The sequence below is a fragment of the Capricornis sumatraensis genome, chromosome 5 (genome assembly GCF_032405125.1).
Source record: "Capricornis sumatraensis isolate serow.1 chromosome 5, serow.2, whole genome shotgun sequence".
NCBI classification, from domain to species: Eukaryota; Metazoa; Chordata; class Mammalia; order Artiodactyla; family Bovidae; genus Capricornis; species Capricornis sumatraensis.
The window spans coordinates 76,936,291-76,962,400 of record NC_091073.1 but is presented as its reverse complement, the minus strand read 5'-3'; the positions used below and the strand labels follow the sequence as shown (position 1 = coordinate 76,962,400).

The window sequence follows — 26,110 nt, the reverse complement described above, 5'->3', positions numbered from 1 at the left end:
CCCAAAGAAAAGGAATGCCAAACAATGGTCAAACTATGGCACAATTGCACTCATCTCACACACTAGTAAAATAATGCTCAAAATTCTCCAAGCCAGCCTTCAACAGTATGTGAAATGTGAACTTCCAGATGTTCAAGCTGGATTTAGAAAAGGCAGAGGAACCAGAGATCAAATTGCCAACATCCACTGGATCATGGAAAAAGCAAGAGAGTTCTAGAAAAACATCTACTTCTGCTTTATTGGCTACTCCAAAGCCTCTGACTGTGTAGATCACAACAAACTGTGGAAAATTCTGAAAGAGATGGGAATACCAGACCACCTGACTTGCCTCTTGAGAAACCGTATGCAGGACAGGAAGCAAGTTAGAACTGGACATGGAACAACAGACTGGTTCCAAATAGGAAAAGGAGTACAACAGGCTGTATATTGTCACCCTGCTTATTTAACTTGTATGCAGAGTACATCATGAGAAACGCTGGGCTGGATGAAGTACAAGCTGGACTCAAGATTGCCAGGAGAAATATCAATAACCTCAAATATGCAGATGATACCACCTTTATGGGAGAAAGTGAAGAACTAAAGAGCCTCTTGATGAAAGTAAAAGAGGAGAGTGAAAAAGTTGGCTTAAAACTCAACATTCAGAAAACTAAGATCATGGCATCTGGCCTCATCACTTCATGGCAAATAGATGGGGAAACAGTGGAAACAGTGACAGACTTTATTTTTTTACACTCCAAAATCACTGCAAATGATGACTGCAGCCATGAAATAAAAAGACACTTACTCCTTGGAAGAAAAGTTATGATCAACCCAGACAGCATATTACAAAGCAGAGACATTACTTTGCCAACAAGGTCTGTCTAGTCAAAGCTATGGTTTTTCCAGTGGTCATGTATGGATGTGAGAGTTGGACTATAAGGAAAGCTGAGCACCAAAGAATTGATGTTTTTGAACTGTGGTGTTGGAGAATACTGTTCAGAGTCCCTTGGACTGCAAGGAGATCAAACCAGTCCATCCTAAAGGAAATCAGTCCTGAATATTCATTGGAAGGACTGATGCTGAAGCTGAAGCTCCAATACTTTGGCCATCTGATGTGAAGAACTGACTCATTTGAAAAGACCCTGATGCTGGGAAAGATTGAAGGCGGGAGAAGAAGGCAATAACAGAGGATGAGATGATTGGATGACATCACCGACTCAACGGACATGAGTTTAAGTAAGCTCTGGGAGTTGGTAATGGACAGGGAGGCCTGGTGTGCTGCAGTCCATGGGGTAGCGAAGAGTCAGACATGACTGAGTGACTCAACTGAACTGAAGTGAATTGAAAACCTACACCCACACAGAGACCTGCCTGCGAATGTTCACAGCAGCATTATTCATAATACTTCCAAACTGGAAACAGCAGTGGATCGATAGAATGTGATATATCTATACAATGAAGTAACACTCCACAATAAAAAGGAACGAAGCTCATCACAGATGAACTTCGAAAACACACCAAATAAATGAAACCAGATCAAGACCACACATTCATATGAAATGTCCAAAAAAGGCAAACTTACAAAGATAAAAGGTAAATTAGTCATTATCTAGAGATGGAGATAGGAATGTGAATTAAGATTAAATGAAAATAAGGGATATTTTGGGAGAGATGGAAAGTGTTTTACAACTGACATTGCCTTTGTTGATGGTTGTACCACTCAGTAAAGTTACTTTAAAAAAATCATTAAAATGTATAACTTGAAATGGCTGAATTTTATGACAAACAAAAATACCTCAGTAAAAAACTTTATGAAAAGTCTTTAATTTTATGCAATAAATATGTTTCTAAACATAGTGCTTAGTTTCTAAAAGTCTGTATATGTCAAGTTATATTTGATAAGTACAAATAAAAATAGCATTGAGAAAGAAATTATATAATAGGTACAGACAAAATTTTAGAAATTATTTTCTAAAAAGCACACTTAGGCATTTCCCTGCTTTCCCGTGGTTAGCAGTCTACCCTTCCACTACCAGGGGCCCAGGTTCACTCCTTGGTGTGGGAACTAAGATCCCACAAGCTGTATGGTGCAGCCAAGGGGGAAAAAATGACTATTTTAAAATAAAAATTACATTTTGGGAAGATGTAACTTCCCAAAGTTGGCTTAAAAACAAGTAGATGAATACATCAATCCATCAAAGAATAGTTTATCAATGTCTTATTTATTAAAAGTATTACAGGACCAGTCAGGGTAAAGATAAGGACTTTAAAACAATAAAATACATATGTATGATTCCTATACTACAGAAAATAATGTTTCAGGGAATACTTTATAAGTGAAAATATCATTTTTATAGCTTTTATGTCTAACACACACAAAAAGAGGCTAATGCCAGTTTCATGACAGTTGATGCAAAAGTCCTAAACAATATAACAGCAAAACTATCTTAGCAGTTTTTAATGGAGTACCGAAAAAAACTGGATCTTATCATTTTAAGCTAGAAATTGCCTTAAAATTAGTTGCAGCATTCTAAAATGGAAACCAGAATTTGTAAGTGGGCAACCTTCCCTTTTTGGAGGGGCAAGTTCCCCTAAAATATACTCGGAGTTCTCCGAACCCTGGGGAAATCTTGAACCAGCAGAGAAAACCAATTACACTCACCTCAAGGTGTTAATTGCAGAGTTAAGCCACTACACACCTGTTGCTTGTCAACCTGCTCCAGTCCTGAAAACTATCTGTCCTTGCCTAAGCACAACATCAGAGGAAATTAGGAGCCAGAGTTAAAGCAGGAAGGCTGTGCAATCCTGATCTTTTCTACCCCTCATGCAGGAGGAACGACTGTGACAAAGATGTATCTGGTGTCTGGACTGGACTGTGTCTGGGCTATTGCTTAAAGTTGAATAAGCCAGCCTTTGAAAGCTACTGTCAAGTCATGGGAGTCAAGTCAGAACAAAACTCGGAAAACAGGGGCTCAGTTTCACCTCCTGAGAGTGGACGTCCCAACTGCTTTTTACCTGGAACTAGAATGTGAGGTGCGCCTTGGACAGGAAAGAGAAAGAACTTCCTCTCTGCTCTGCCTGACTCTAAGCAGAGGGCATGTCTTTGTGCATCTGGTGGCAGCACCGACCTTCACAAGAAGGACTGTGGACGGGTTTGGGCTTCTGGGTTCTTAGAGGGACCACTCCTGGCAGATGTTAGCAGCCATCACCTTGCGGAGGATAGCTGTGCTCAGCAGAGCAGCTGTCACGAGCTTCTATCTGAGGCAAGAATAGAGTGGCAAGACAAAAGAGTAGAGAACAAACCTCACAAACAGTTGAGGGAAAGAGACACTTGGAGATGGAGGCAATTTACAGCAGGAAAACCAGCAGGGACTTGTGCCATGTAATTTAAATAAAAATAGGAAGTGTGATTCCCTTTTATAGTCACCAGTAGAGAGGCCAGAAACAATGAATTATCCAACACAGACAATTATCCTACATTATCCAATGTAGAGCTTATCCTCTACGGTCAAGAATAATTTCTCATAACAGGAAACATTAACATAATAAACACAAAAAGTCAGTTAAGAAAATCTGTATGTTCATTGCATTTTTTAAAAAGGTATTCAAGAAAATCTAATACTCTTTAAAAAAAGGAAAAAACTTAAACAAGATATGGGATATTGGTCTAACACGATAATAACTTTGTTGTTATGTCACTCAATCATATCCAACTCTTTGCTATCCCATGGACTGAAGTATGCCAGGCTTCCCTGTCCTTCACCATCTCCCGAAGATTGCTCAAACTCATGTCCATTGAGTCAGTGATGCCATCCAACCATCTCACCCTATATCGTCCCCTTCTAATCCTGCCTTCAATCTTTCCCAGCATCGGGGTCTTTTCCAATGACTTGGCTCTTCACATCAGGTGGCCAAAGCATTGGAGCTTCAGCTTCAGCATCAGTCCTTCCAATGAATATTCAGGACTGGTCTCCTTTAGGATTGACTGGTTTGGTCTCCTTGCTGTCCAAGGGACTCTCAACAGTCTTCTCCAACACCACAATTCAAAAGCATAAATTCTTCAGCACTCAGCTTTCTTTATAGTCCGACTCTCACATCCATACATGACTACTGGAAAAACCATAGCTTGAACTAGACAGACCTTTGTTGGTAAAATAATGTCTCTGCTTTTCAATATGCTGTCTAGGTTTGTCATAGTTTTTCTTCCAAGGAGTGTCTTTTAATTTCATGGCTGCAGTCATCATTTGCAGTGATTCTGGAGTGCAAAAAAATAAAGTCTGTCACTGTTTCCATTGTTTCCCCATCTATTTGCCATGAAGTGATCAGACTGGATGCCATGATAAAGACTAACTCTCAAAAATCAAGAATCAACATCCTGCTTAACAACAAATTCTAGAGATACTCCTATCCTCAAAAGAACCAAGAGAAAAATGTTATCATCATCAAATAATAGAATTCAGGAACTTCTAGAAAAAGCACTAGTGTGTAACAGTAATAACTATCGTCTTGGAAAGACAACTAAAGCTCTCATGAGTTTCCAGTCATGTTACTATCAAACTATAAAACCCAAAGAAACAATCAACAGCCATTAGTAATATTAAGAATGATACTAGTAATTAATTATAAAATATGATGGAAAAAATCTCCACAGTAGCAACAAAAAAACATAATTCCCATGAATATGTTCTACATGAAATGTGTAAGACCTACAAAAACCAAAGTACTAAATTTTACTGCGAGACAGAAAAAAGATGCTTAAATTTAAAAAACAACAACAATCACAATGATATAGATGGAAAGACTTAGTACCATAAAAGGTGCACTTTTCTCAAATTAAATTATAGGTTTAGTGGCAGTCCAGTTAAAATCCTAAAAAGACAGTGACAAAATTACCCTAAATTTCCAACTAAGAATAGACAAAAATATCTTAAGAAATTTTGCAAAATAAAACTAACAAGAGAGGTTTCCATGCTAGATGTTAAAACACTTTAAAAAGCTATGATAAATAGTATAGTGGTACTAGGCCCAATAACTAATGAACAGATTTTTGGAAGAGATTGCCTTGAGAAGACAGTAAAATATACAAAAACTAAATATGATGCAGAAAGGATCATAAATCAGTATGGAAATGAGTGAATACTGCAACTTATGGTGTAAAAATATTAGTTACGTCTGCTTAGACTATTATTCAAAGTCTTTCCTGTGGCCTAAAAGGATCCTTCTACTTTTCTACATGATTTGGGTCTCTCTACCATCAAACTTTTCCCTGGTGGCCCATATGGTAAAGAATCCACCTGTAGTGCAGGAGACCTGGGTTTGATCCATGGGTTGGGAAGATCCCCTGGAGAAGGGAATGGCTACCTACTCCAGTATTCTTGCCTGGTGAATTCCACGGACAGAGGAGCCTGGCAGGCTACAGTTCTCGGGGTCACAAAGAGTCAGACATGATTGAGCAACTAACACACACACCATCAACCTCATTTAATAACCTCTTGGCTCCTGTTCCAATCTTCTAAGCCATCTTCCTGTCTCTCAAACACAGTAAGCTCACTTCTGCCTCCAGGTCTTGATACGCACTGTTCTTTCTCTCTGCCCTTACAGTCAAATGTCATCTTCTTAGAGACGGCCTGATAACAACTGCTGCTTAAATTAAAAAAAAAAAAAAAAAACCAGCAGCAACAACCACAGTGATATGGATGGAAAGACTGCTCAGACAGCATCCTCACCTCCACATCAGGCACCTGCTATTAATGGCACCGTCACTCTCCAAAATTACTTTGTTAACATGTTCATTGCTTTTTCTGACTAGAATACAGGCTCCCTAATAATAGGATACTTATTCCCTCATTCTGTTGAAGGAAGATGAGGAAAAAAGAACTCTTACTCTTTACTAAAGGTTTAAAAATGAACACACATGTATACATATGAATTATGTACACGTGTGTCTGCATTCATATGTGTTATGTACATACATGTGCGTGCATCTTGTGTATACATACAGGGGCACATATATTTATATACACCTACATGTGTGTACAAAATGAAGGTAAGGACCATTATTGATAAGAACTATTCAACACAGATTTGTGTTCTACATAATAATTTGTATTAAATGTACATATAAACAAATATTTACCATAATGAATTATGTTAAACAAGATAATTACAGATTTATTAGTAACAGTGAGAAATCTCTTATGTTATTCTTTATCATCACATAACACCGTCATTTAATTATAATCTTATCCTCCTCACTTATTTTTATCCACACTGTAAACATCTTATTTACCACACTGAAAATTGGACATGGTTAAGTAAATGAGACTTAACCTTCAGTTCCAATTGAATTCATGCCCTGTCTTTTACTTATCGTGACTCCCAGTTTTATTGCAAATTCAAGAGTCCCAGTGGAAAGCAAGCATGTGATTCCCCTAAATGAAAGAAGACTGGACTTGCCCATCTGAATAGAATTTGGGTGTTCCTTGTCTGAGCTTTCTCCTGTTTCTCCTCCCACCACATCCCCATCCCCAAACCCTGGCTCCTCATCACCTCCTATCTGCGTGGGCAACCCATCTACTGCCATCTACTGTTACGTTTGAGTGTTTGGTGTCCTCCCTACCCCCAGTGCCCTGGTGAAGTAGGAAAAAAAGCTGATATCAGAGGGAGGTGGGAGCCTCAGGACGGGGGGACACATGTACACCCATGACTGATTCATGTCAATGTATGGCAAAACCACCACAGTATTGTAAAGCAATTAGCCTACAATTTAAATAAATAAATAAATTTTTTAAAAATTGTAAATCAACTATACTTTAATAAAAAGAATTTTAATTAAAAAAAATCAGAGTGAGAGAAACTATTATTTTGTTGTTACTGATGTAAGAAGATGAAGAGGAAACAATTTTAAAAAGTCAAAATTTACAAGTTGGATCATCCTAAGATCTGATAGCTGGACAGCAGAATCTCTTCCAAATGCACACACACTACTATATTTAAAATAGATAACCAACAAAAACCTACTGTACAGTACAGAGAGCTCTACTCAATAATAATCTAAATGGGAAAAGAATTTGAAAAAGAATATAGATATATGTATATGTGTATAACTGAATCCCTTTCCAGTACACCCACCTGAAACAGACATTTTTGATCAACTATAATTCAACATAAAATACAATTTTAAAAAATCATCGACAAAAAAACAGATGGGTTCTCTCTTTACTGTTATGTATTTCACATCCTAGAACAACCAACCACAGTTCACGTGGAATATTTGCTCCTTGCATGGTGTGGGGTGTGGGGTGTACATGAATGTGTATGTGTGGTTTACATCTGTCAGGCCACCTATTGTAGAAAAAAATCACAGAGTTCTATAAAAAATATTTTCAGTATTTTTGCATTCCTTTACACAGTTTAATCATCTACTTCTTAAAGAAGAAAGGAGAGAGTTACAGGAACAGACTTGGCCTGAATTGTTTCAATAATAGAGTTAAATATCTTTATTAAGCCTTTTCTTTCTGAGGAATGGTTCACAGTAAAGTGTAACACCAGTTGCTGACCTCTGGAACAATCCAGTGTTGGCCTCAAGACTTGTTTGACCAGGCCAAATCAGGTCAGGACAGGCATATGTTTGGTTTTATTAACATATCTGTCCAAAAGAGTGAAATTCCACAACTGTATGACCCCTTAAAGGCGTTGAGAACTGCTTCCCACCCTTCCTAGTCTTGATAATACAGGAACTGACTGTTCTTTTCATTTTTAACCACCCCATAGTCTTTATCTGCTGCCTGTATGAGTTAGGACCCAAAGATTGAACTATTATATAATTTGGTTACAGACAAACTTGCTTCCTGAACATTCAGAAGGAGTATTATATAATAACACTTTTCCTTCCTTCCAATCTAAAAATACATATTTTGGGGATCCACTCTGCAACTGGAATTCAGCTACACAAGGACTTGACTTGCCTCCAGTTTAAAACAAGAGCAAAAAAAAAAAAAAAAAAAAAACCGACCTATTCCACAGCCCTGGAATTGCTTCATAAAGCAAACAGCTTAGGTTGAAGAGTTCCCCAGATGGTGGAGTAGGAAGACCCTGGGCTCACCTCCTCTCAAGGGTATCCCAAAATGACAACTATTTACAGAGAAACCACTGATGTGAAAGCCCAGAACCTACCAGAAAAAAACCTTCTACAATTATAGATACAAAGGAGGAACTGCAAGGAGGCAGGTAGGAGAGGTGACAGTGCCATATAGTTGAGACCCACAGCAGTGGGTGGGCAAATCACACATGGGAGAAGGGCTATAACTGCAGAGATTGTCCCCTCGGAGTGAGGAATCAGAGCCCCACACTGTGCCCCCCAGCCCAAAGGTCCAGCGCCAGGAAGATGAACCTACAGAATGTCTGGGTTTAAAGGCCAGCAGAGATTACTTTTGGGGGAAGCCAGAGGGCTGAGGAAAATAGAGACTCCACTCTTAAAGGTCACACGCAAAATCTCACGTGCTCTGGGACCCAAGGCAGAAGCAATAATTTGAAAGGAGCCTGCATCAAACCTACCTGATGATTTTGCAGGGTTCCAGAGAGACAGGAGGCACGAACATGCTGGTGGCAGACATTTTGGGGAGCAAGTTCTACCACGTGGACACTGGCCCTGGTGGGCACTATTCTGGAATCCTCCCTCTAACTTATTAGCTCCAAGACCCAGCTCTGCCTGCCAGCCAGTAGACATTAGTACTAGAACATCTCAGGCCAAGCAATGAGCAGGAGGAGACACAGCCCCACCCACCAGGAGGCTAGCTGCCTCAAGACCCACTGAGTCCACAGCCAATCCTGGACATGGCTTTGTGCATCCACCAGGGGTCCCAGGACCTGGCTCCACACACCAGGATGCAAACATTAGTTTCAGAACACCAAGGGTCCTGGAGCCAGAGGCGCTGGGATTCTGCTTTGCTCACACCGGCCCCGGAATCTTCTTCCCTGCCACGCCCCCTCCTCCCCAACCCTCAACATCAGTCCCACCCCGCGTCTGGCTCCATTCACCAGTACAGAAACACAACTTCAGGACATCCTCGACCCCCCAGCAGCTCTATCAGGAATTGGCCTCAACCAACAGCGATCCAACACCAGTTCTGGGACCCCTGGATTCTGTAGCCAGAGACCCCAGGACTAGACCCTGACCACCAACAGGCTGATTCAAGATTTGAGACATCTCAGGCCCCTCAGACAGTGGTCCTAGGGTCTAGCCCCACCCACCAGTCTTGGGATTCCCAGGGCCCTGCAGTCAGAGCCCTCGGGACCCAGTTCCACTCACCAGTGAGCCAACACTATCACTGGGAACCTTCGAGGTTCCGCAGCCAACCTTGTCATTACCTGGCCCCACCAGCCAGTAGCCAGAAGCCTCCACACAAGGGGCAACCAATTGAACAGGGAGGCCAGTCATGTCAAGCAGCATGCCCACAGTAGTCAGCACACTACATGAGAAGCACCCACACAACCCACATAGGGAGAACCCCTATAGCACATAGCAGTGATGACCAGAGCTACTAGAACACTAGAAAAGGCCAGTTCTCCAACACTGGGAAAAGTAACCAATTCACCATATACACAGGATGAAATTTTGCATTTTCAACAACATAGATGGACCTAGAGCCTAATATGCTTAAAGAAATCAGTCAGTCAAAGACAAATACTTTATGTTATCACTTATATGTGGAACCTAAAACACACACAAAAAAGAATCAATATGACAAAACAGAAACAGATTTACGGATATTTAGAATAAACTAGTGCTTGGAAAATCCCATGGACGGAGGAGCCTGGTAGGCTGTAGTCCATGGGGTCGCTAAGAGTCGGACATGACTGAGCGACTTCACTTTCACTTTTCACTTTCCTGCATTGAAGGAAATGACAACCCACTCCAGTGTTCTTGCTGGAGAATCTCAGGGACGGGGGAGCCTGGTGGGCTGCCGTCTATGGGGTCACACAGAGTTGGACACGACTGAAGCGACTTAGCAGCAGCAGCAGCAGCAGCAGAATAAACTAGTGGTTTCCAGTGGGGCTAGGGAAGAAGGGGGTGGGTAATACAGGGATAGAGGATTAAGAGATACAAATCACTATGTATAAAATAAATTATCTACAACGATATATTGTACAGCACAGGGAATATAGGTATTATTTTATGTCAAATGGAGTATAATCTATGAAAATTTTGAAACACTATGTTGCATATCTGGAACTACCATAATGTTGTAAACCAGCTCTATCTCAATTTTAAAAACTTAAGAAGAAAAAGTAAATTAAAAAGTATGTTAAATAAATATTATGACACCGATGAGTGAGAAAAAAGAAGGAAGGAAGGAAAGAAAGAAGGATAAAGAAAGCAATGGAGGAAGAGTGGGAGGAAAGGAGAGCGAGAAAGAAAGAAGGAAAAGCTTAAAGAGCAAAATAATCAATTTTTCATCTTTCTGCTCCCAAACCAGCATAACCACAAGACAATATATAAAGTGAAACCATGAAATAAAAACATTCTCCATAAATATAAGGAAAAAACCCTTTGTATAAAATCATTCTAGATCATACAACATAAAGAAAATAGATATTTGACACCTATGTTTAATATAGATCATAGCCAAAAAACAAAACAAAACACAGTTTGCATATTTCTCAGTCGAAACAATCTCTATTTATGCCATTTATGCCATTATTTTATCCTTTGTACTGCAATAAGGGTGGAGTTTCTTGCCCCTATCTCGAAAGAAATTTTGCTGCACCCTTACTATTCTGTTTCATGCTCTGATAAGTATGGCCATAGGTACTTCTCCTTCAGGAACAGAAAGCTTTAGGGCTCAGATGTCTCCAGAAGAAGTCAGGTGACTTGGGAAAGATGAATAAATATCCTTTCTTCATTGGGGTACTGAAAGTCAAGGCATTACCACTGTCAGAAACCAGAAAACAAAGCAGGAGCTATTCCCAGAAACTATTTAAAGGAAGGATGGGAAAGAGTCATTAAAGTAAGAGTCTTTCCGAACCATACCCAGACTTTCCAAATCATGCCCAGATACATATCTCCACTTTTAGAAGCCAGTCCCAAACACTTGCCCTCTTTCTCTTTTTTATTTTCAGTTCAGTTCAGTCGCTCAGTCGTGTCTGACTCTTTGCGCCCCCGTGAATTGCAGCACGCCAGGCCTCCCTGTCCATCACCAACATCCAGAGATCACTCAAACTCATGTCCATTGGGTCGGTGATGCCATCCACGCATCTCATCCTCTGTCGTCCCCTTCCCCTCCTGTCCCCAGTTCCTCCCAGCATCAGAGTCTTTTCCAATGAGTCAACTCTCCATGAGGTGGCCCAAGTATTGGAGTTTCAGCTTTAGCATCATTCCTTCCAAAGAACACCCAGGACTGATCTTTAGAATGGAATGGTTGGATCTCCTTGCAGTCCAAGGGACTCTCAAGAGTCTTCTCCAACACCACACTTCAAAAGCATCAATTCTTCAGCATTCAGCTTTCTTCACAGTCCAACTCTCATATCCATACATGACTACTGGAAAAACTATAGCCTTGACTAGACGGACCTTTGTTGGCAAAGTAATGTCTCTGCTTTTGGATATGCTGTCTAGGTTGGTCATAACTTTCCTTCCAAGGAATAAGCGTCTTTTAATTTCATGGCTGCAGTCACCATCTGCAGTGATTTTGGAGCCCCCCAAAATAAAGTCTGACACTGTTTCCACTGTTTCCCCATCTATTTGCCATGAAGCGATGGAACCAGATGCCATGATCTTATGTTTGTTTGTTTTTTTTAATTTTTGGTCACACTGCATGGCATATGGGATCTTAGTTCCCAACCAGGGAATTTCCCCTTGAAGTGGAAGCTCAAAGTCTCAACCACGGTACCACCAGGAATCCCTGACATCTTTCTTTTTTTGCTGCCTCATTCTTCCCCAACTGACAGCCTCCACTCTCATCAGTCATCTCCTCTATCTCCTGGCTTACTCCAGCCTTTGGTTTCTAGGTCAATATGACTTCCCATTCTAGACTTTAGTGCCTAACCTGTGCTAAGGATACATCAGTAAAGGAAAATAAATCTCAGTCCTCAGGAGCTTAAATTCTAGTGGGAGGAAAAAGACCAACAATAAAAATTAGTTAAAAATTAAAATATAGATAACTAGTTGACCATACAACAATGCTGCTCAGCAAATTTTTGACCTGTAAAAATGTCCATTTCATGAGTCAAACTTTATATTAAATGTTGATAATATTATTTTTTAAATTAAGCAGGGAAGAATAGGTAGTAGGGTGGATAGGGAGGTAAGCACACAGATGGTAAATTAAAACAGGGCAATCAGTCTCCAAGTGGTAAAATTATATGAGATGGCTTTTCTGCTCTTTCATTATTCTTCTAAGGAGCATGCATTCCTTCATAATGAGTTTAAAAAAAAAACTTTATGACATCAAAATTGCTGAAAAGCTGAAATGAGTCATTGTTATTTTAGCCACTAAGTTGTGTCCGACTCTTTTGTGACTCCATGCACTGTAGCCTTCCAGGCTTCTCTGTCCAGGGGATTTTCCAGGAAAGAATACTGGAGAAGGTTGCCATTTCCTTCTGTAGGGAATCTTCCTAATCCAGGGATCAAAGCTGCATCTCCTGCATAGGCAGGTAGATTCTTTACCACTGAGCCACCAGGGAAGCCCAAAATGCATCATACAACCATCAATTTTACGGTATTTACATCAAGGAAGAATATAAGACAGATCATATTAACACAATCTTATTTATGCCCTATGAAATTGGAAAGTCACACCCTATGAAATTGAAATTCACACCCTAAAAAACATTATGTAGTATAAAATATCTAACATATATGTTCTAAGCCATGAATTTTAAAAATAAGAAATAAACTACTTTAATCAATATTGTAGAAATACAATTTTGTTACACTTTTTAATATACATGATCAAAGAACAAAACAATGCAAAATATTAAAGTATTTCCCTCAATTTTGCATTCTTGAATCTGTTATACTTGTTCAATTTCAAATGGATATCCATTTTCTGTTATTTATCAGACTTTATAACTTATAGTCAATAGGTACCATAGTTTCAAATGTAGCATTTAACTGTTATTGGAGAATGAACTGGCAATCCTCTCCAGTATTCTTGCCTGAGAAGTCCCATGGACAGAGGAGCCTGGTGGGCTATGGTCCATGGGGTCGCAAAGAGTCGTACTTGACTTACTGACTAAACAACTACAAACTGTTACAGGAAGATGAAGTAAAATGTAGGAAGCAAACAAAACTTTACAGAAGGATAAGAAAGTAGATTCAATGTGTATCTAAAAACAGTGCATGCAGCTCAGGAAAGACTTACTGATTTAGGAGGACATCAAGAATAAAAGATGTTCCAAAGGCGTCCAGCTGGAAGCTTGCCTGGTCAACGTGAGTCAACTGGAATATCAAAAAGATAAGAGGAATTTATTATGCAGCCATGGAGATCTGATGATAAGCATATCTCATGGTCCTCTGAAAGTTTTATAATATTAATTAGAAAATCAATTCAACATGGAAGTGAAATAAAAACAAAGTAAAACTTTACCTTCTTTGAAGCTAAAGTAATCTATCTAAATTACTAATCTAAAGTACCTCTTAACCAAGGAAGGCAAGTACCCTCCCTTTCCGCTTTATCTCAAGTGACTAAATATTTCATTTCCAAGAAGACTGAACTACATTTCATTCTGGTTTAAATGACTGACTCTTTTAAAATTAAGCTTTGCATATTAAAAAAGAAATAGGGAAAATAAGTTAATGCCAGACTAGATTAGTATGATGAATGTGATCTATTATAAGGAAGATATCTAAACTTCTAAAAACCCTTTTCATCCTATCTCAAATACATACTTTAAAAGTAATAGTTCAGTTCTAATTTACCAAATGGGATTTCATCAAGGTTTCTGCAATTCCTAAGAGAAAAACTGAACCCTCTCCCATCTACTGCAAACATCACCCATTAAAATTTTACTGGGAAAACCCATCACTATTTCCTATGCCATTTTAGGGACTCCCAGAAAAAATCACAAGGGATTCTAAAAAACATACAGTGTTATCAATAATATTAACATATTGAATAACCACATGCATTAACTGAAAAGAGTAAGCAAAACTATTTATTCCAACTCCTCATATAATAGAACTACACCTAAGCAGTAGAACTATAAATTATTTGATTTTTTTTTGGTGCTATATTTATCTATAGCATCCAAAATTTCTACAGTAAGCATGTATAATTCCTGCAGTAAGCATGTACAATTCCTTCAGTAAAAAAAGAAAACACTATTTTAGAGATGTAAATCATCTGAGCAACTATATTTATGTAGTATGTGAGGGAGATGGTGGTGCTGCTCCCCAAGAACCAGAGCATCTCAGTAAGGGTCATCCTAGGATTCTGTGGGACACAAAAGGCACCTCAACCATATCTGGGATTTCCACTCTCATCAGACTATGGTATCAGGAGAAAGGAGAGAGATTAATAATGATAAAGCTTTCTGGAATCAAAGGATAGCCCTTCAGTTTTAAACTCTTTGAAATAAATGAGCGTGGGAGAATGCTAACACATTCTGATCATCATGAAATCCCAAGGGTGAAGAACTCTCTGGATACTTCTTAGCCTCATTAAACATTCAATCCCCTAACTACTCACTGTTCCCAATTAACACCCTGGTTATTACCAAATTCTAACTTCTCTTCTATGATAGTTCTTGGAGCCACACCTTACTCTTCATTTCCACGTATGCCACAGCTCATATCCTCTTTGATCTTTCTAAAACTGACACTACCATGTGAAAATAGATAGCTAGTAGGAGGCTGCTGCATAACACAGGGAGCTCAGCTCAGTGATCTGTGATGATCTAGCGAGGTGGGATGCGGGGTGAGGTGGGAGGGAGGATCAGGAGGAAGGGGATATATGTATGAATGCTCAGCTGCTCAGTTGTATCCGACTCTTTGCGACCCCATGGACTGCAGCCTACCAGGCTCCTCTGTCCATGGGGTTTTCCAGGCAAGAATACTGGAGTGAGTTGCCATTTCCTACTCCAGGGGATCTTCTCAACCCAGGGATCAAACCCATGTTTCTTGCATGCCCTGCATTGCCAGGCAGATTCTTTACCACTACAGTCACCTGGGAAGCCTGAATAAATATATATATACATATAGCTGATTGACATTGTTGTATTGCAGAAATTAACACAACACTGCAAAACAATTATGCTCCAATTAAAAAAAAAAAAAGCTGACTCCTTACCAAAATAAAATCCTAACTATAAGTCCTATATTTTCTACTACATCAAACACAAACTTTCTCTCTCTGCATATCAAGAGCCTCAACAATCATCCCCACCTCAGACATAAAGCAAACAAGTCCCGAGGGACTCAGTCATATCCCATTTGCACTCAGTTCTCTCTTCTACTCTTTAATTCCACAAGCTTTGTGCATTCTAACCTTTTATGTAGCTTTCATGACTGTGCTTTTAAAAACCAGACCCTGAGGTGGTGATCTTTACCAAGGCCATTTCCCAGAAATGGCTCTACCCACCTTTCAAGACTTCCCTAGTGGGGCTTCCCTGGTGGCTCAGTTGGTAAAGAATCTGCCTGCAATACAGGAGACCCAGGTTCAATCCCTGGGTCAGGAAGATCCCCTGGAGGAGGAAATGACAATCCACTCCAGTATTCTTGCCTAGAGAATTCCATGGATGGAGGAGCTTGGCAGAATACAATCCGTGGGGTTGTAAAGAGTTGGACATGACTGAGTGACTAACACTTCAGCACTTACAATTTGTATTAATTCTGTCTAATTCTTCTATTTTCTTTTTCCTGCAGCTACAGTTTACAGCTGGTACTTGTATTTTATTGACCTCACTCAAGTCCCAAGGAGAAACCAGTGACTTGAATTCAAAAAAGAAATCTATTGACAGCATGGTTAACTGCTGTTTAGTGAAAAATGTTTGTATTATTGATAGTAAAAGGAATGGGATTATATTAATAGTGTTTTAGTGTAAGACAGGCTTCCTTAGACTTTATGCAAATTGGTTCATTCAACAAATATCTTCTAGAGTCTACCAAGTGCTGGAATGCTTTTGATTTGGGGGACAAAGTGGTGAAGAAGGCTGCCCATGTTTCCCCTCTAGTGGGGCTTATCCTCTAGTGGAGGGAGACAGAAAGTGACAATTAAATAAAATGACACAAAATGAAAAATAAATTTAGAATATAAACACACTGTTCTCAGAGTTAATAAAACATGGTAAACAGGAACCAGGATAGATGGGGTTTTAGGTGGTATGGAGGCCTCTCTGAGGAGGTAACACCTGGTTGATGACCGTAATGATTAAAAGGGATCTACGATAGATAGATCGTAGATCTTGAGTCCCTTGGACTGCAAGGAGATCCAACCAGTCGATTCTGAAGGAGATCAGCCCTGGGATTTCTTTGGAAGGAATGATGCTAAAGCTGAAACTGCAGTACTTTGGCCACCTCATGCGAAGAGTTGACTCATTGGAAAAGACTCTGATGCTGGGAAGGATTGGGGGCAGGAGGAGAAGGAGAAGACAGAGGATGAGATGGCTGGATGGCATCACTGACTCGATGGATGTGAGTCTGAGTGAACTCCGGGAGTTGGTGATGGACAGGGAGGCCTGGCGTGCTGCGATTCATGGGGTCGCAGAGTCGGACACGACTGAGCGACTGACCTGAACTGAACTGACAATAGATAGAATAACAGCCCCCAAAGATGCCCACACTGTAATCTCTGGAACCTATGAACATGTTACCTCACATGGCAAAAGGGCTTTGAAGATGTGGTTAAGTTAAGGACCTGGAGATGGGGAGTACATTGGATTATCCAGGTGGACCCGTTGTAGTCACCCCAGACTTATAAAGGTCAGAGTCAGAGAAGGAAATGTGATGAGGATTCTCTAGGCAAGAATACTGGAGTGGGTTGCCATGCCCTCCTCCAGGGGATTTTCCCATTTGAGGGATCGAACCCTGGTCTCCCACATTGCAGGCAGATTCTTTATCATCTGAACCACCAGAGAAGCCCAAGAATACTGGAGTGGGTAGGCTATCTCTTCTCCAGGGAAACTTCCTGACCGTGGAATTGAACTGGGGTCTCCTGCACTGCAGGCGGATTCTTTACCAGCTGAGCTACCAGGGAAGCCCTGTCATAGTGGAAGTAGAGATTAAACTGAGGTGAGGAAAAGACCACATGCCAAGGAATGTTGGCAGCTCTAGAAACTAGAAAAAGGAAAAAGTTAGAGCCAATTCTCCTCTGGAGCCACCAGAAGGAGCATAGCCCTGAGAACACCTTCATCTTAGCCTTTTAAGACCCAGTTCAGGCTTCTTATCTCCAGAACTGCAAGAAAATTAATTCCGTTGTTTTAACATTAAGTTTTCAGTACAACATGTTACAGCAGCCATGGGAAGCTAGTGCAGCATCACTAGCAATGTCCCTGAACATTTAGAAAAGTAACTCCAATAAAAAGTTGATTGCATCAGTATTCAACGTCATTTTCCTCCATGGCTTGGTTAAAAACCAAGGCACTTGCAACAGTGACACTCACAAACAAGGCACTGACACTCATGAAGGTACCAGGATCAAACTCCAAACACAGAGGGACTTCCCTGAAGGTTTAGTGGCTAAGAGTCCACGCTCTCACTGCAAGGGGTGCAAGTTCAGTCCCTGGTCAGGGAACTAAGATCCCACATGCCAAGCTGCATGGCCAAAACAAAAACAAACAGACAAACAAATGAAAGTTCCAATATAGGACTTCCCAGCCTAACCAAACTTGCAGTGGTGATCACTGAAATACACATTACCCTTTTTTTTTTTTCTTGCATTCTGTATAATCTCCTACCACTCAGGGACTTGCAATCCCCATATGTCTGACTTAACCAGTAGGCCGAAGAGAAGAAATGTATTTACTTCTTCAGGTTAGCTTGGAGAAATACTAAATTAAGTAGAATTACACAGAATTCAGGCAATATTAACAATCCAGCTTATTACTTAACACTTTTGAAGTGAGCCAGGACGGCTCACAGAAAGTTAATCTTAAACCTTACCTTCTTAGCTTAAAGGAAAAGAAAACATTTAAGAAGAGAGAACTAATCTACTGAAGATTTTCCTCTTTATTTTGGTGGGGGAGTACCTAACATATATTGCTCCCTGAATTCTAATATTGATTAACTTTAACTAGAAGATTCAAAGGTAACAATGACTCTTAGAGATATTTGAAAATTATTATTTTGCAGAAATGTACTTTTTCAAATTACTTTGTAAGAATGACTTGTGATTTTAAAATCTTAAATGCTTCGTTATCATAGAATAATATTGAGAGAACCCCTGGAGCTCATTTAAGGTGCATCCGTATTTTACAAATAAACTGAGCCATGTGGGCAATGTCATTTCCAAATCATATTGGTAGTAGGGCAGCATTTCACCTCCTGGCAGGTCTTTCCCACCATGCTTCATCTCTTTGCTTTCATTCTGCAGTTTGGAGGTGCTTGCAGTTTTTCCTGGGTTCTAAAGAGCACTTTTAGAGCATATGAGAAGACAATCAAACCATGACAATCTTTGGAACTATTGACTCCATCAGAAAAGTCAAAAACATTACCACATCTGACACAAACCACAACCTTAGAAATTAAGAATTATAGTTTACAACACACATAGAAACCAATTTTTAAGGGAAAAAAATTACAAAGGTAACGGTGAAATGTTTGTGTTTTAAGCAGTGAGGCTGACTTTGATCATAGCTGTGAAAAAAGACTGAGGGAGAAAAATGGAAAAACATAAAATAACTAACCAGATGGCAATAAAACTTAATAAATCAATATAATTACATAAGGATAATTTAAATTTCAAATTTCAAAAATGAATCATAGGATTTTAAGACCAGAAAACCTGATACAATCCCCAGATTGAGGCCTATTTATTATTCACGGGCAAGAGCTAACATTTAAATGTGAAGTTAATATAACCTCCATGCTCCTCATGCATTTTGCTTCTTGGCAACCTGTTTTTTTCTCTTCAGTTCTCCCAGAGCCAATGAACTAGGGCCAACCTACAGAATCCAAAGAGCAGCTATAAATTAACTTTTCGAGCTGGTGTTATTTACAACCTTTCTTTTTTTTAAAACAAAGATGCACTAAAACTTTCACAGTAGAATCAGAAATTTGACACAAGGAGAAAGACAGGTAGTTGGATTTTTAATTAAGCCAACCTACATAATGAATCCATGAATATTAACGGAGTGAGAGTATTACCAGTCAAACGGAATTGTGCAACAGGATACTTCTGTAAATAATTAACAAAATTAAAAAGAAGTCTTCAATGCATGTAACAGAGTCTTCAGCTATTCTGCATCCTAAATTCCTTTTGACATTTTATTGCTTCTACTTTGTTTTTTAAGAAATACAAGTGCAATTTTTTGCATCCAATACTTTCAGTTCAATAAAAAACAAAAACACCACTAATTAGTTTTATCTATTTTCCCTGTTTTTCTACATCAGACAAGGCAACTGAAGAATCACCATAACCTCTCTGTAATTACTCCTCTACCTTATGCAAACTTCTGACAAAACAGCTCAAAGAGACTGATATAGCTTATTAACATTAAGATCCCTCATTCTAGAGTTTCTTACAACCACATCAATAATATAGTTTTCCCCTGTCTACTTAGTTAAGATATGGAACTTATTGCAGCAGAATTGTATAACAACAGCATTTTTAACAGAGCATTATACTCAGTAGATCTACTTAATACATAAATTAATAGAATATATGTGAGAACATTAGTGCTTTCTATCCTTAATTCTATATCTATGACTCTATGTTAAATACCTACCTCTTTTCATCTGGTTAACTCAATCATACCCATGGCTGTCCTAATCTACACTATATTTGACACTTACTTTACATACTATCATTAACCACAGTGCTCTTAAAATCCAACCTTCTACATTTAACATTGTAAGAACCAAATAGTGTTCAACAATAGAACATGTTAAAACAAAATGAAAGAAAACAAAAAAACATAGCCTTTAAAGCCAAGCAGACTGGTTTTGAATTCTAGGTCTTCCATTTATTAATGGAACAAACTAGGGCAAATTGTTTAATGTCTCTGAACTGAAAGTCTCTGCCTCTAAAAGACCAAAAATAATAAAAAACACTTCTATAGCTTTATTGTGAAAACTGAAGGAAAGTTACAATGTATTCAACCTTTGTGGAGCACTGACCATACCTCCGGAAATACACAGGGCCTTGAGTCAGACATGTAACCCAGGAAACTCACAGTCAAAAAAAGAATTCATTAACCAAAGTATTACAAAATATTTCAAAGTCCAATAATCAGTTCAGTTCAGTTGCTCAGTCGTGTACAACTCTTTGCAGCCCTATGGACTGCAGCATGCCAGGCTTCCCTTTCCATCACCAACTCCCAAGGCTTGCTCAAATTCATACCCATCAGGTTGGTGATGCCATCCAACCATCTCATCCTCTGTTGTCCCCTTCTTCTCCCGCCTTCAATCTTTCCCAGCATCAGTGTTTTTTCCAGTGAGTCAGTTCTTCACATCAGGTGGCCTAAGTATTAGAGTTTCAGCCTCAGCATCAGACCTTCCAATGAACATTCAGGACTGATTTCCCTTAGGATTGACTAGTTGGATCTCCTTGCAGTCCAAGGGACTCTCAAGAGTTTTCTCCAACACCAAAGTTCAAAAGCATCAATTCTTCAGTGCTCGGCTTTCTTTTTAGTCCAACTTTCACATCCATACATGACTACTGGAAAAACCATAGTTTTGACTAGATGGACCTTTGTGGGCAAAGCAATGTCTCTGCTTTTTAACATGCTGTCTAGGTTGGTCATAGCTTTTCTTCCAAGGAGCAAGAGTCTTTTAATTTCATGGCTGCAATCACCATCTGCAGTGATTTTGGAGCCCAAGAATATAGTCTGTCACTGTTTCCATTGTTTCCCCGTCTATTGGCCATGAAGTGATGGGACCGGATGCCATGATCTTCATTTTCTGAATGTTGAGTTTTAAGCCAGCTTTTAACTCTCCGCTTTGACTTTCATCAAGAGGCTCTTTAGTTCTTCTTCACTTTCCGTCATAAGGATGGTGTCATCTGTGTATCTGACGTTATTGATATTTCTCTCGGCAATCTTGATACCAGCTTGTGCTTCATCCAGCCCAGCATTTTGCATGATGTAGTCTGCATATAAGTTAAGTAAGCCAACAGAAGAGAAGACTCTATATGTGGACATCACTAGATGGTCAATACCGAAATCATTGATTATATTCTTTGCAGCCAAAGATAGAGAATCTCTATACAGTCAGCAAAAACAAAACTGGGAACTAACTGTGGCTCAGATCATGAACTCCTTATTGCCAAATTCAGACTTAAACTGAAGAAAGTAGGGAAAACCACTTTTTCAGGTATGACTTAAATCAAATCCCTTACAGTGGAAGTGACAAATAGATTCAAGGGATTACATCTGATAGACAGAGTGCCTGAAGAACTATGGATGGAGGTTCATGACATTGTACAGGAGACAGTGATCAAGACCATCCCTAGGAAAAAAAAGATGCAAAAGTGGAAAACAGTTGTCTGAGGAGGCCTTACAAATAGCTGTGAAAAGAAGAGAAGTGAAAGGCAAAGAAGAAAAGGAAAGATATACCCATTTGAATGCAGAATTGAAAAGAATAGGAAGAAGAGACAAGAAAACCTTCCTCAGTGATCAACGCAAAGAAATAGAGGAAAACAATAGGACGGGAAAGACTAGAGATCTCTTCAAGTCCAAAAACAGATATATGTAAAAGATTTGTATCTTTTACAGCAGACCTCTGACCATAAGATTACAGAGAGTTGAGGAGGTACTTCTCAGACCAAGGATGCAGGGGAAAGCACTCCTAATAAAGGATCTACAAAGACACAAAAATAGAAAATAACTCAGCACATTCAAGGATGGAAGGACACACTATATTCCTGAGACAGAGAATGGGAGGCATCTATTGTAGGAGAACAGGCTAGAACCCCAGTGGCAAAGAATTTTCAAACCAGTGGTTGTCAATCCTGATTGCATATTGAACCAGTGAACCAGTGAAGTTACTCAGTCCTGTCCAACTCTTTGTGATCCCATGGACTGTAGCCTACCAGGCTCCTCCATCCATGGAATTTTCCAGGCAGGACTACTGGAGTGGGTTGCCATTTCCTTCTCTGGGGGATCTTCCCGACCCAGGGATCAAACCCAGGTCTCGCGTGTTGCAGGCAGACACTTTACCATCTGAGCCACCAGGGAAGCCCGCATATTAGGCTACATATGCGGCCCTAAGATCGTATATTAGGCTTACTCAGAAAGCTCTTTACTTATTTTTATTATGTATTTATTTACTTTTTTTTGGAGTATAATTACCTTACAATGTTGTGCTAGTTTCTGCTGTACAATGAAGTGAATCAGCCACATGTATGCATATATCCCCTTCCTCCTGATCTCTCAACCTCCCTCCCATTCCTTCCATCCCACCCCTCTAGGTCATCATAGAGCAACAAGCTGAGCTCTCTGTGTTACACAGCAGCTTTCCACTGGCTATCTATTTTGAGCATAGCACTGTATATACATCAGTGCTACTCTCCCAATTTGTCTCACCCTCCTCTTTCCCTCTGCATCCACAAGCCTCTGTCTGCATCTCTATTCCTTCCCCGTAAATAGGTTCATCCGTACCATTTTTCTAGATTCCATATATATCCATTAACATATGATATTTGTTTTTCTCTTTATGACTTATTCATTCTGCATGACAGACTCTAGGTCTATCCACGTCACGACAAATAACCCAATTTTATTCCTTTTTATGGATGAGTAATATTCTATTATACATATGGAGCACATCTTCTCAGAAATATTTTTTTAAAAAATACCAATGCCTGGGCCCCAAACTCAGAGATTCTAATTCTTTTAGTCTAGAATGGATCCTGGGCATCAGTATTTTTTAAAGAACTACCCTGTGATTTCTGAGGGCGGCCAAGTGTTAAAAACCACTAGCATAAAACAATGTAAGAAATGTACTCTTTATTCTGGAAACAATAATAAATGGATGTAAAAGCCTTTGAGATGATAGATGTTCGATAAATACTTCCTTTCCCATCTCTTCACAGTTTATGACAAAATATGTTTAGTTTTGAAATAATGATATACTTATCAAATTCTCACATATTTCTTGCAAGAAAAATGTATGCTCTTGTGACAGTTTACTGCTTGAATTTTTTTGTTGAATTCAACCAAAATAATAAATGTTTTAAAAGTTAAAAAAGAAAAAAAAAGGAAGGGGACAGTAGAAAAGGTAAAAAAAGGAGAAGAAGAAAAATAGATCCCATCTGGTGGCCTTCCAGATAAACTGAAAGCCAAGAAGTTTACAGAAACATCTCTACAAGCACCTTAGCATACTCTTTTGCACATAGCAGGCTCAAAAAAACTTTAAAAAAAAGAAGGAAAAGGAGCACTAGATTGGAATTCCCACGAAAATTTTTAGAGCTCTCTGTGACAGTCTAACAGGTAATCAATTACCATGGAATGCCTCTCTAGTTGAACTTGCTCTATAATGCAAATACCAATTCTTGCTATTATTTGCTGTGAAAAACTTTACAACTGATGCAAACATGTCTCATTGTTGTGGACATGCACCTATTTAGGGATGTGTTGTCCAAGAACAAAGATTGTGTTATGCAGATCTCAGCACACAGGAACGCAAGATGAAGCCACACATACCATAAAAAAAAAAAAAAAAAGGTTCTTCTTAGATGAGTTCATGTTATAAAATTTTATATTGGAGTATAGTTGATAAAAAATGCTGTGTTAGTTTCAGGTCTACAGCAGAGTGATTCAGTTATACACATCTTAGGAGGCACACTCTGAATTAGCCTTACTGAGTTTCCAGTTCTGATGTCACTGAAAGGCCTCGATTCTGTGATTCCTGGTGGCCAAGGACCCTTCTCTCCAGTGGCTGCTGCTCCAACAAGCTGGGGTGGGAGGATGCTGTGCAGACACTGGCATGAGCTCTGATTTTCTCATCTCCATTCAGGAAGTTAGGCAGCCTCATTACCTATTTATGCTCTGCTATATTCTGATAAATCAGTCTCTCCATCATCTTGGCCATTAACTGCCCATTACTAGGACTTCATTTTGGTCCTGAACAAGAAAACGCTTACTCACACAAGCCTGAAAGTAGAAGCAGATCTTTATGATCTTTAGCAGCCTGAGAACAATACAATATGTAGTCATATTGAGCTGTAATTAAATCTGAATGCAAGGAACCCCAATGTTTGATGCAATAAAATCAGCAGACAACATCCCACAGAAGAACCAGTCCTGGGAAACTGATACTTTCCCTTAATGCAAGAAAGGCTTAGGAGAAAGATTACAGGTCTTCCTGACCCCACTGCTGATGGGACATTTCATTTATGGAGCTACTAAAACTTTCTCATTTTGTTTCTCCCAAAATGGTAACTAAAAATAGTATGAATTACAGGTTGCTGCAAGAAAAGTACTTAAAAATTTTTGTTTATGGTGAAAAAATGGATAAAAGCTTGCTGTGAAGCATAATGTAACTACTGAGAGCTAAATAAGAGACAGGTAAAAAGAACAGAGGAAGGGAGAGGCAGTTAAGCTATTACATTATCAAATGAATGACTAGTCAGTTCAGCTCTAAATCGGATAATTTTAAAAGCAGCCTGGAAATAAAGGTTGTCTCTGCCAGCTGGGTCACAGTCCTTCCTGGAGGCAACTTCAGAAAGAGGTCAAGTCCAAAGAATAAAATTAAGAATGGTGAGTTCGTCACATCAAGATTCACTTCAACCAGTTGTTATGTGAATGGATTTTTGTTTGCTTGCTTGCTTAATTTCATCTTCCTTTTATGGATATCAGAAGCATCTGAGAATTAAGGCTCAATACATGAAAGGGCCAGCTCCCAGAATTAGAAGAAAGAAATCACTGACCAAAATCTCATGATAAATACTGGTACATAAGAATTCCATGGCATTTTCTTTAAGAAAAAAATTACATAAGGTAAGAAAGTTTTTTTTCTTTCCTAGAACTAAAGACTAACACTACGTAACTATAGAGACTTTCTGCTCACACATACACACACACACACACACACACTCACACAATATATACATACATATATACACATATATATTTATGTGTATGTATATATATATATACACTAGAAGTTCAAGCTGGTTTTAGAAAAGGCAGAAGAACCAGAAAACAAATTGCCAACATCATCGAAAAAGCAAAAGAAAACATCTATTTCTGCTTTATTTTCTGTTTCCAGAAAAACATCTATTTCTGCTTTATTGACTATGCCAAAGCCTTTGACTGTGTGGATAACAATAAACTGTGGAAAATTCTGAAAGAGATGGGAATACCAGACCACCTGACCTGCATCTTGAGAAATTTGTATGCAGGCCAGGAAGCAACAGTTAGAACTGGACATGGAACAACAGTCTGGCTCCAAATAGGAAAAGGAGTACGTCAAGGCTGTATATTGTCACCCTGCTTATTTAACTTATATGCAGAGCACATCATGAGAAACACTGGGCTGGATGAAGCACAAGCTGGAATCAAGACTGTGGGAGAAATATCAATAACCTCAGATATGCAGATGACACCACCCTTATGGCAGGAAGTGAAGAGGAACCAAAAAGCCTCTTGATGAAAGTGAAAGAGGAGAGTGAAAAAGTTGGCTTAAGGCTCAACATTCAGAAAACAAAGATCATGGTATCTGGTCCCATCACTTCATGGGAAATAGATGGGGAAACAGTGGAAGCAGAGTCAGGCTTTATTTTTGGGGGCTCCAAAATCACTGAAGATGGTGACTGCAGCCATGAAATTAAAAGACACTTACTCCTTGGAAGAAAAGTTATGACCAACCTAGATAGTATATTCAAAAGCAGAGACATTACTTTGCCAACAAAGGTCCGTCTAGTCAAGGCTGTGGTTTTTCCTGTGGTCACGTATGGATGTGAGAGTTGGACTGTGAAGAAAGCTGAGCGCCGAAGAATTGATGCTTTTGAACTGCGGTGTTGGAGAAAGACTC

At 39.3% G+C, this 26,110-nt stretch overlaps 1 protein-coding gene across 1 annotated transcript in view; it reads right to left on the bottom strand.

Moving 5' to 3' along the window:
• Positions 1–26,110, bottom strand: part of ADAM22 (ADAM metallopeptidase domain 22) — a 230,760-nt gene that overhangs the window by 178,130 nt on the left and 26,520 nt on the right. The window contains exon 3 of the mRNA XM_068973408.1: positions 13,344–13,420. Coding sequence (XP_068829509.1) covers positions 13,344–13,420 — 77 coding nt within the window. The remainder of the gene's footprint in view (positions 1–13,343; positions 13,421–26,110) is intronic.